The sequence below is a fragment of the Acinonyx jubatus genome, chromosome D3 (genome assembly GCF_027475565.1).
Source record: "Acinonyx jubatus isolate Ajub_Pintada_27869175 chromosome D3, VMU_Ajub_asm_v1.0, whole genome shotgun sequence".
In the NCBI taxonomy this organism is placed as follows: domain Eukaryota; kingdom Metazoa; phylum Chordata; class Mammalia; order Carnivora; family Felidae; genus Acinonyx; species Acinonyx jubatus.
Genome location: NC_069392.1, coordinates 9,880,877 through 9,893,091, shown reverse-complemented (window position 1 = coordinate 9,893,091; position 12,215 = coordinate 9,880,877). Strand labels below are relative to the sequence as shown.

The 12,215-nt window shown below is 39.4% G+C and overlaps 1 protein-coding gene across 8 annotated transcripts in view; it reads left to right on the top strand.

Moving 5' to 3' along the window:
* Positions 1-12,215, top strand: part of HECTD4 (HECT domain E3 ubiquitin protein ligase 4) — a 189,407-nt gene that overhangs the window by 42,150 nt on the left and 135,042 nt on the right. The window contains exon 1 of one of the 8 annotated variants that reach the window (XM_053206227.1): positions 11,583-11,621. The exons of the other annotated variants lie outside the window; for them this stretch is intronic. Coding sequence (XP_053062202.1) covers positions 11,598-11,621 — 24 coding nt within the window. The 5' untranslated portion in view covers positions 11,583-11,597. Of the gene's footprint in view, positions 1-11,582; positions 11,622-12,215 lie in introns of those variants that run through there. 8 annotated transcript variants of the gene reach the window in all.

The window sequence follows — 12,215 nt, the reverse complement described above, 5'->3', positions numbered from 1 at the left end:
TCTTTTTTTATGGCTGAGTAATACTCGTGTGTGTGTGTGTGTGTGTGTGTGTGTATACACACACCATATCTTCTTTTCTCGTTAATCAGTTAGTGGACCCTTCAGCTGCTTCCATAATTTGGCTCTTGCTAAATAATGCTGCTATAAACATAGGGGTATCCTTTTCAATTATCTTTGTATTCTTTGGATAAATACCCTGTACTGTGGTTGCTAGCTCATAGGGTAGTTCTATTTTTAACTTTTTGAGGGACCTCCATACTGTCTTCCACGGTGGCTGTACCAGTTTGAATTCCTACTAGCAGTGCACAAGGGTTCCTTTTCCTCCACATCTTTGCTGACACCTGTTGTTGCTTGTGTTGATTTTTGGGCATTCTGACAGGTGTAAGGTGATGTCTCATTGTAGTTCTGTTTTGCATTTCCCTGATGGTTAAATGATAAGTATCTTCTCATGTGTGTGTTGGCCATCTGTATGTCTTCTTTGGGGAAATGTCTGTTCATGTCTACTGTCTGCTTTTGATTTTTTTTAAATTTTTAAGTTTTTAAATTTTTTAAATGTTTATTTTGGGGGGGGGGTAGAGGCAGAGAGAAAGAGAGGGAGACAGAATCCAGAGCAGGCTCTGCACTTTCAGTGCAAAGCCTGACGTGGGGCTCGAACCCACAAACCGTGAGATTGTGATCTGAGCCAAAGCTGAACCAGCTAAGACACCCAGGTGCCCCTCTACTGTCCATTTTTTGTTTTGTGGGGGGGTGTTTCATAAGCTCTTTGTATATATTTGTGTATTTGAGGTACTAATCCTTTATTGGATGTCATTTGCAAAAATCTTATTCCATAGGTTGCCTTTTAGTTCTGTTGATTGTTTCCTTCATTGTGCAGAGAAGCTTTATTTTGATGTAGTCCCAATAGTTTGTAATCGCTATAGAGAAGTTGCTACTGTCAATGACAAAGAAGTTACTGCCTGTGTTAGCTTCTAGGGTTTTATGGTATCAGGTCTCACATCACATTTAGGTCTTTCATCCATTCTGAATTTATTTTTGTGTGTGACGTAAGAAAGTGTCCAGTTTCTTTCTTTTGAATGTTGCCGTCTAGTTTTCCCAACATCATTTGTTGAAGAGACTGTCTTTTTCCTTGGTATATTTCCTGCTTTGTCAAGGTGAATTGACCATATAGTGATGTGTTTATTTGGGCTTTTTCTATTCTGTTTCATTGACATGTATGTCTGTTTTTGTGCCAGCACCATACCATTTGGAATCCTACAGTTTTGTAATATAACTTAAAGTCAGGAATTGTGATGCCTCCAGGTTTTCTTTTTCAAGATTGCTTTGGATATTTGGGGTCTTTTGTCATTCCATACAAATTTTAGAATTGTTTGTTCTAGTTCTGTGAAAAATGATGTTGCTATTTTGATAGGAATTGAATTAAATGTATAGATTGCTTTGCATCGTAGACGCCTTTCAACAATACTTGCTCTTCAAATCCATGAGCATGGAATGTCTTTCTGTGACCTATCATTTTATTCATAAATACTTCAATATATATCTAAAAGATATATATTCAATATATATCTAAAGATATATATATATATATATATATATATATATATATATAAATATATATAAAAGACTCCTTTAAAAAATCCTAACATAATAGTATCTTTAAAAATTAACCATTCCTGGGGTGCCTGGGTGGCTCAGTTGGTTAAGCAACCGACTTCAGATCAGGTCATGATCTCACAGCTTGTGAGTTCGAGCCCCGCGTCAGGCTCTGTACTGACAGCTTGGAGTCTGGAGCCTGCTTCAGATTCCATGTCTCCCTCTCTCTCTGCCCCTCCCCTGCTCATGCTCTGTTTCACTCTGTCTCAAAAATTAAAAAAAAAAAAAATGAAAAAAAAATTAACCATTCCTTAAAATTACATAGGCAGTGTTCAAATTTCCATTTTTTAAAAATGTTTTTGAGAGGGAGAGAGGGGGACAGAGAGGGACAGGATCCAAGCAGGCTGTGCTGTGTGAGCACGGAGCCTGATGTGGGGCTCAAACTCCTGAACTGTAAGATCATGATCTCAGCTGAAGTCAGACCTTTAACCAACTGAGCCACCCAGGCACCCCTCCAATTGTCTTAGAATTGTTAATATTTTTTTAAAGGTTGTTTGAGGATCTAAATAAGACACACTGAGATATCTTTTAAACTGTTTCCTTTCTCCCCACCTCTGGCCTTCTGGTTTATTTGTTGACAAAATTTTGTTCTTCTAGAGCATGGTTTGATCAAATTCAAGTCTGATTGTTGTCTTTGTTTTTGGTTTTTTTTTGTCTTCTTTTTTTTTTTTTTTTGCAAGACTGCTTCTCAGGTGGTGGTGTATGTGTTTGTCAATAGGCATATGATGTCTGCTGCTTTTTTGTGATGTTTGCAGCTATTAAAGCCCTGTGCCTACATCTTTTAAATCGAGATCGCAAAATGGTGCCGGTCCGTCATACCTGCATACTTTTAGTCGTAACGCTTATGTAAAGGGAAGTTTTCTTTCCTCAACGGTTTGCTCATCTAGGTGTACGGTTCATCTGAGAAAGGCAGGACACATGTTTGAATCTTTCCCTGTATTAACCACTTTTCAAAATGAGCTGGTTTACCAACATCCTCCAATGGTGATTTCTTTTTCATAATATAAGCTTGTGGGTTTAAATGTATTTGATGTGTTTGTCCGTTGGAGTTACTGTTTTTGACATAGCAAAACCGCTGTTTCACAAAACGTACTGTTTTTCCAAAGATAGGCGAATGACCAGTAAGCCCATGAGATGTTTAACATCGTTAACCGTCAGGGAAGGCAAATCAAAAGCACGTGAGTTACCATTTCACACCCACTTGGATGGCTCTAATCAAAAGACAGATAATAACAAGTGTTAGCAATGATGTGGAGAGACTGAAATCTTCATACATTGCTGCTGGAAATTTAAAAGGTGCAGCCACTTTGGAGAACAGTTGAGCGGTTCCTCCATAGGGTAAAAACAGAGTTACCATATGACTCCGTGGTTTTTCTGTTGGGTAAATAACCCCAAGGGATGAAAACCTACGTCCGCACAAAAACTTGAATGTTCATAGCAGCGTTATTCATAACCTCCCAAAAGTAGAACTCCAATGTCCAATCAATGAATGGATAAATACGATGTGATCTATCCATAGAATGAAATATTCAGTAAACCAGAATGAAGTGCTAATGTATGCTACAACATAGACAAATCTCAAAAACCTAATGCTAAGTGACTTATGCAAAATACCACGGCGTAGTAGCATTCCACTTACATTTAATGCGAAGAATATGTAAATCTAGACAGTAGGTTAGTGATGGCTGAGGCCTAAGTAAGATTTGGGGGAAGGGGAGAGATTGCTAATGGGTACAGAGTTTCTTTTGGAGGTGTTGGAAGGGTTCTAAAATTGTGCTAATGACTGTATGACTCTGAATATACTAAAAGCCATTGACTTTTGCACCTTAAGTGTATGAATTTTATGATGTGAATTATAAACCTTCTATAAAAAATTTTTAAAAATTACCCAGAATTACACAGAGCCTGCTTCTTCAGATGTAGGTTCCAGGGCACATCCTAGACTTCTTGAAATGGTCTTTGTAGGTGGATCCCAAGAAACTTTAAGATAAATTTTTTTAACGTTTCGAGAGCGAGAGACTGAGTGCAAGTGGGGGAGGGGCAGAGAGCAAGAGGGAGACACAGACTCTGGAACAGGCTCTAGGCTCTGAGCTGTCAGCACAGAGCCCGATGTGGGTCACAAACTCACGGACCGTGAGATCGTGACCTGAGCTGAAGTTGAACGCTTCACCGAGTCACCCAAGTGCCACCACCCATCCCCCAACCCCCAAGAATCTGTTTTAAGTATATCCAGGAATTGTGATGCACGCTCTTCAAATTATTATCCAAGTTCTTTGTTATGCTGTGCATCCCAGTAACTTCCTTTCTCTGCTGCCTCTGGAGCAGTAAAGTCTTCCTCTTCCACCTGACAGCCCTTCAGTTTTATGAACGCTGCTCCCCATTCCAACTCCTCCCTTGTAGGCCACGCATCCCTGCTTCCTTAACCATTTCTCATGACATGATTGCCAGAGTAGTCCAATCACCCTCTTCTGGACCCCTACTAGTCTGTTAATGACCTCTTAAAATGAGGTGCCCTGAACTGAACGGGATATTCCAGTTAAAGTTTGACCATTGCAGAATATAAATGAGATTATTACCTCCCTTGCTCCTGACCCTGGCATTCTACTAATGCATTTTAAGATTGCATTAGCATTTTAAAAACGGTGTTGGCTCAAATGAAGCACGTGTTTCATTCCATACCTCTCTTACCCCACCCCCAACACTCCCAGCTTTCATCTGGTCTGGTTTTTTCTTTCAGGGTAATCTGGAAAAATTCCCTTTCTTGGTGGTGATGTGGTCTAAAATAAGGACATCCTAACAATTGTTCAGTAGTTGCAACCTTTCAGAGTGCTCCCTGAACATTTGTTTCCATCTTAACTGTGTAAATGGAGGCAGGCGTTGCCCTCATTTTTAGAGATGCAGAAAATACAGACTGAGTGAGTTAAAGTAAAATCCCTAAGGGGAAATTGTCATTTGTGGAGTCTGGGCTGGAACCTGGATTCCCTAACAGTAGGAAATCTTGGCTGCCCATTGCTTTCACTGGTGGAGTTACACACAGACACACACACACACACACACACACACACACACACCCATGGGTTCCATCCCCAGGTATTCTGAATTAATCTGACTGGATTGGGGCCCACTCATTAGTATTGTTTTGAAAGCTCTCATGGGGAGGCTTGATGGGTTGGCTCAGTTGGGTGGCTCAGTTTGAGCGGCCAACTTTGGCCTAGGTCGTGATCTCATGCATGACTCGTGAGTTCAAGCCCTATGTCGGGCTCTATACTGACAGCTCAGAGCCTGGAGCCTGCCTCAGATTCTCTCTCTCTCTCTCTCTCTCTCTCTCTCTCTGTCTCTCAAAAAAAAAAAAATTTCTCAAAGCAATTTTAATGTGCGGCCAGGGTTGAGAACAACGACCCTAACTCGTATTCTGGTGTCCCCTCTTCTCATCACACGTATTTTCTTCATCTGATGAAAAAGCTCTTATGTGGAAGAGGAAGAATTCTTTTCTGTTTCTCCAGAAGGCAGACTTCTAATCAGTCCACCTGAGCAAGGGTTACTCAGATGTACAGTGGAAATCAGATGTACCTCCTGAAAGAATTATTCTTGGAATTCATGTATCTTCTCGTTAATTTGGCAAATGTTTACGTGCCAGACACTGTGCTAAGCTCTGGTGGTACAAATGTGAATAAGATCTGGTTTCCCCCTGGTGCGCCAGGTCGGCTCAGTAGGTTAAGCGGCCGACTCTAGGTTTCAGCTCAAGTCCTTCTCTCCTAGTTTGTGAGTTCGAGCCCTGCATTGGGCTTCGTGCTGAGAGCATGTCTCTCTTCCTCTCTCTGCTCCTTTCCCTCCCTCGCGTGTGTGTATGTGCACGTACACACTCTGTCAAAATAATAAAAACTTAAAAAAAAATTTTTTTCCCCTTTAGTACTCAGCTCGTTGAAAGAGAGAGACTGTAAATAACCCACATTATAGTCCTGTGGTGTTACACATATTGGAGTTACATAATTTCCTTTAATTTGATACATTTTTTATATTTAAGAACAGTGATTTTTTTTTTTCCTCTTACTAAAATATATGCTGAGTGTTTGAATAGATCACAGTATGGTAGTCTTTAAGTAGGTGATGCAATCAGTTAACAAAGTTCATCTCTTCAGAGATCTTTTTCTTTAGTCCTAACAAACGAATCCTTGATCCATTCCTATTGAAACAGCAGATGCATTTTTTCCTTCTAGCTTATAGCCGATCCTCTGATAGAGGTATGTACTAGACCTGGTGGACACACATGGAAGCTCATTCTGGAAAGGGGAAAAAAAAAAAGTAAGGAAATCAGATTTTTTCAAAAGCAGGTGACCGAGCTGAATTTTGAAAGGTAGGACTTAGCCCGATGGGGTGAATATTCAGGCAACAAAAGCAGGCAGATGAAAAAAAAAAAAAAATAGGACCCTGGTCATGGGGAAATGACAAAAGATGAGGAGAAAATCGGGCAGGGCCAGGTTGAGAGAGAACTTTCATGCAAGAATTGGAACCATGATTCCTTAGATCCTGCATCCTCCCCATTCTTTGTTGTTGTTGTTTGTTTATTTAAGTTCTATCCCCAACATGGGGCTCAAACTCATGACCCTGAGATCAAGAGTTGTGTGCTCTTCTCGCTGAGCCAGGCAGGCTCCCTGAATCTTCACAATTCTGATAATCGTGCCGTCAGCAGCAGGAGTGTGAAGATGTGGGAGAAATCACTGGAGCAAGTTCCACAGGGCTGATCCAAAGCCGAACAACCTGGAAACAAGGCAGGGCCCATTCTAGTTTTGTCACCAAGCTAGGGGCTTAAACTCCTAAATTAAAGCATGCAACTTAATCATGTTATCCATTAAAGACCCTTTTTACAAATAGATGTTGAAAGAATTTGAACATGTGTATTTCTAGGACTGGATGGGGATATGCAGATTTGGGGTCTAATTTAATTGATAAGTGATCCACTTTTGATTTAGGCTTTTGTATTAGAGCTAGAATTCCATCCTTCCATTCACAATTCATTTACTTGGTTCACTTGAGATCTTCTATTCTGTGAATTGCCATATGCAATTATGCAATTCAATTTGGCCATGATTGCCATCTTCATAATGTGAAAAACGGGAAAACTTACAGAAGGACTTAAAAATTCACCCTAACATTTGAGAGGGTTTCCGTATTCTATTGCCTTTCCTGAAAAGTTTTGTGTTGAGTTTGCAAGACCAGCCAGTTGATCTGCTTTGAAATAACAACCCAGGTATAAAGTCCTTTTTAAGCTGACAGGTACATCTAATGAATTGGTTAATGTAGCCGATCAGGGAGTATAGTAATTCATCTGTTTGGAGCTTGAGTGATCCTGAGTTTCAGTGTATGTGCTGCCAAGGCAGGCATAGTCCTGAGTTTTAAGTATCCTTTCTTTTTGGAGAGTGAAAGGTTTTATTGTTTATTCATAGCTCCCAGTATCTGCAGTGTCTTCCCTGTCCCACGACTCAATCTTCCCTCCTAACCAGGAATCTAACCAGCCCCTACATTATTTGCTGCCAAAGTGCAACAGATGGAACTAGTCAGCTGATGTAAGGACTCTGTAGCCTGTGGTTTTCATGATTTTTTTTCTCAGATGTCCCCCAAATTTTAAATATATCACTTGTCACTATTTGTTTGACTACCAGTTATTTAAAAATAGCATTTGCTTTAGAAAAATCACCCCTGTAGTTATGATTGCTTAAATATGAACTCTTGAACTTATCACTGTTTTTTTTTGTTTGTTTGTTTTAATGTTTATTTTTGAGAGAAAGAGAGACAGAGATGGAGAGTGAGCGGGGGGAGGTGCAGAGAGGAGGACACAGAATCTGAAGCAGGCTCCAGGCTCTGAGCTGTCGGTACAGAGCCCGGTGTGCAGCTCAAACTCAAGGACTGCGAGATCGTGACCTGAGCTGAAGTTGGATCCTTAACTGACTGAGCCACCCAGGCACCCCTGTTTCTTTTTCTTTCTCTTTTTTTTTCCCCACTATTTTTTTTTTTAAACAGAGAAGACCCGTGTTTCTATTACCACAAATACTAATGACATTTTAAATTGAACAAGCGTGTTTTACATAGTCCTAATTATAGGGTATATATAATTAGTTTTTTTAATGTTTATTTTTGAGACAGATTGTGAGTGGGGGAGAGGCAGAGAGAAAGAGGGAGACAGACTCCGAAGTAGGCTCCAGGCTCCGAGCTGTCAGCCCAGAGCCCAATGTGGGGCTTGAACTCCCGAACTGCAAGATCATGACCCAAGCCGAAGTCAGATGTTTAACCGACTGAGCCACCCAGGCGCCCCAGGGCATATATAATTCTTATACTGCTTTTTGTTTGGTTTCAACTTTTTTTAGTTACTGCATAATATTCCATTGTCATATGTTATCTTTAAGTTTACTTAGAGAGCAAGAGTGAAAGAGAGCAAGAGCATAGGCAGAGAGAGAATCCCAAGCAGGCTCCTCACCATCCACGCAGAGCCTAACATGGGGCTCAAGACCACAAACTATGAGATCATAACTTGAGCAGAAATCAAGAGTTGGATGCTCAACCAACTGAGCCACCCAGGTGCCCCTAATATCATGTTTTAATTGAGCACTTTTAAAAATTTTTATTTTTATTTTATTTTTATCTTATTTTTATTTTATTTTTTAATTTTTTGTTAAGGTTTACTTTTGAGAGAGAGAGCATGAGAGGCAGAGAGGCAGAGAGAGAAGGAGACACAGAGCCCAAAGCAGGCTCCAGGCTCTGAGCTGTCAGCACAGAGCCCAATGCGGGGCTCAAACTCACGGACTGTGAGATCATGATCTGAGCTGAACTCGGACGCTTAACCGACTGAGCCACCCAGGCGCCCCATTAAATTTTTATTTTTCTAGTTTCATTTATTTTTAAGTAATCTGCACTCATTGTGGGGCTTCAACTCACAACCCTGAGATTGAGTTGCATGCGCCACCAACTGAGCAAGCCAGGTGCCCCCAATTTATTTTACTATGCTGGTTTGCCGAAGATTAATTCCTATTTTCTTTCTTTCTTTTTGATTTTGTTCTTAAGTAATCTGTACACCCAATGTGGGACTCGAACTCCCAACACTGAAATCGAGTTGTATGCTGTACCAACTAAGCTAGCCAGCCAGCCACCCCTGAACACTGCCCTTTAGATGTTGAGATTGCTTCTGTTCTTTCCACTCAAATAAAACTGTAGTGAACATTTCTGTATATTTTATTTCTGGAATTTTTTTTTTTAGGGTAAATTCTTAGAAATGAGATTACTTTATTTCTTTCAGAGGTAGGCTCTAATAGATCTTTTAATTTCTTGACCCTTTTAGAGACTTCCATCCCTATTCCAAACAGTGAAGTAGATGGATATGGATATTTACATTCAGGGGAATGCAGTAGTTCATGCCCTAATCTTTTCTGTTAATTATTGGTTTAGTTAATTTCTTTATATATAACATGCTCTACTACTTTAAAAGCCTCTCTGTGCTTTTTCTTACTACCACAATTACTTGAAATGCATGTTGGCATTTCATATTTTACATCATGGCTGGCAGGTGTATGTTCGTGTATTTTTCCATGTGGAAGATGGAAAGAAATTGGCTGAAGTGAGCAGATCCTCTATAACTGCTCTTGGGTCAAATACTGGAATTTTGTTCAAAGCTAGATTTGGCTGGCAAATTCTACCCTGTTGGGCTTTCTAGAATGATTGTTGTTTTAGCTTAAACTTGTGTGTGTCACCTATGATTTTTTAAAAAGTACTTTAAGGCTACAAGTCGCTTTGAAAGTCCTTCCTTTCGTTGGGTGACTTCATTATCACCAAAGTACAGTTAGTGACCCTTCCTTCTGATTAAGGATGACGGGGATCTTCCCTGTGTCTTAAATAGCTTTCCCCCTTCTTAAAGAAAAAAGTATTCCTTTTCTAACGACATTCTGGTCTTCGGTCTACTTCGAGCAGTTACTGAGAGCAGTGGTTTTATAGCAGGATCTGAGACCAATCATTTAATATTCATAAGTACCAGAATAGATCCTTCATAGCGGACTCACTAAAACTCCGAGGTATGAGGTCTTTGAGCTGATGTTTGGCCATGACCTTCAAACTTAGAATTCTGAAAAACAGCCATGTAGTGCACAGTTCTTAGTTTTTCTAAGGGGCCATTGGAATGGACAATGCTGAGTAGTCTAATGGATTTCTGAAAGCATAGTGTGCTTTAGCTACTGCTAAATCAATAAACACAAGTCACTTAAGTGTGTATATTATATAATATTTGGTTAATTATAACTCAGATCCTTTCAGAATATTTGTCTTTCAAGTGGAATGCCAAAATATAACCGAAGTACTTATAAAAATAGAATCACAAAAAAGTGCAGAAGTATATTAGTTTTTTTTTTTTTTCAGCTAGTCTTAATATTTGGAGTTAGGTATAGATTCTGTCATATTTTATGAACCATGAAATATCACATTTTAGAACCTCTTATGTTTAAGATTGATAATAAAAAGAAATAGCTGAATTTAATGTTACTAAGCTCTTTGATTCTTGAGTAATAAAAGCCTGTATTGAATCTTTAACAGTTACTTCATATAACTTAAGGAGATGATCAGTGTACCATAAGTAAAAACGTATGTAGAAGACATGTATTTTATATCAAAGAGTTGTATTCAGCGGAAATTACAAAACAGTATTGGAAAGGCTTGTAAAACGCAACAAAACTTGTTTTAGATGTTCATAGCTGGAAAGACAAATTTAAAGTTTTGTGATTTTCTTTTCTTTTTTTTTTTTTTTAACAACATTGAAAAATACCTTGGTCTTTGGTGGTTGATTTTATTTCATTCTTTTTACGTTTATTTCTTTTGTGAGAGCGTGTGTGTGCGCAAGCCAGGGAGGGGCAGAGAGAGAATCCTCAGCAGGCTCCACACTGTTGGCACAGATCCCAACTTGTGTGTGGCTCAGTCTCACACACAATGAGATCATGACTTGAGCGGAAATCAAGAGTAGGGCACTTAATCAACTGAGCCACCTAAGTGCCCCTCATTGTTGATGTTAATATTGGAGGTTGGTTACTGACTTTTGAGTTGATATCCTTAAAGGAAAAAAAAAAACAAAAGGGCAGTCTACCTTCCTTGGATATGATTACAGCTTCAAGGTAGATGGTTGCCCTTGAAATAACAAGCACCTTAAAAAAAAAATGATATCTTTCTGCTGTGTGAAAAATAAAAGGGTGATTTATGTTTGAATCCAGACAAAAGGTAGAAAAACAGTTTGTGACTTGATAGTAAGACCTTTAATCATTATTTGTTTGATCCTGTTGTATTAAAAACTAAGGGGGCTCCTGGGTGGCTCAGCCACTTGAGCGTCCGACTTCAGCTCAGGTCATGATCTCACGGCTCGTGGGTTTGAGCCCTGCATCAGGCTCTGTGCTGACCGCTTGCTCAAAGTCTGGAAGCTGCTTCAGATTCTGTGTTTCCTTCTCTCTCTGCTCTTCCCCCGCTCGCGCTCTGTCTCACTGTCTCTCAAAAATAAATGTAAAAAAAATTTTTTTTAAACTAAAAACTAAAAATGGCCCTAGTTCTTAATTTTAACGTGACCTGCAATATAGCTTTACCCAGTAAAACCTAGTTAAATACAGATCTAACCTGGTTGGAATTTTTTTCCTTTTGTTTAAAAATTATCGTACAGTGAAATTGACCTTTTCAGAAGGTATACTGTTGTATGAATTTTAACACATGTATAGATTCACATCACAACCACCACCAGGATACAGAACCCTTTGTTCATTCCAAAAAACTTCATACCATTCCTATATAATCATAATCTGACTGTTCCCCCTAACCTCTGGCAATCCCTGAGCTCTTCTCCATCATGATAGTTCTATTTTTTTTCCAGAAAGTCATGTAAATGGAATCAAACTGATGCGACCTTTTGAAATTGGCTGCTTGTACTCAACAAAATGCCATCGAGACTCATTGAAGTTGTGTGTATCCGTTTTTATTGCTAAGTCATTGGTTGAAATTTTATTGTTTACTTATTTAACTTTTTAAATTTATATCCAAGTTTAGTTAGCATACAGTGCAACAGTGATTTCAGGAGTAGGTTCCTTAATGCCCCTTACCCATTTAGCCCATTCCCCCCTCCCACAATCCCTCCAGTAACCCCCTGTTTGTTCTCCCTATAGGAGTCTCTTCTGTTTTGTCCCCCTCCCTGTTTTTGTTATTTGTGTTCCCCTTCCCTTATGTTCATCTGTTTGGTCTCTTAAAGTCCTCCTATGAGTGAAGTCATATGATATTTGTTTTTCTCTAATTCCGCTTAGCATAATACCCTCTAGTTCCATCTATGTAGTTGCAAATGGCAAGATTTCATTCTTTTTGATTACCTAGTAATACTACACACACACACTCACACACACACACACACACACCCCCCACATCTTCTTTATCCAATCATCCATCAATGGACATTTGGGCTCTTTCCATACTTTGGCTATTGTCGATAGTGCTGCTATAACATTGGGATGCAAATGTCCCTTCAAAACAGCACAACTGTATCCCTCGGATAAATACCTAGGAGT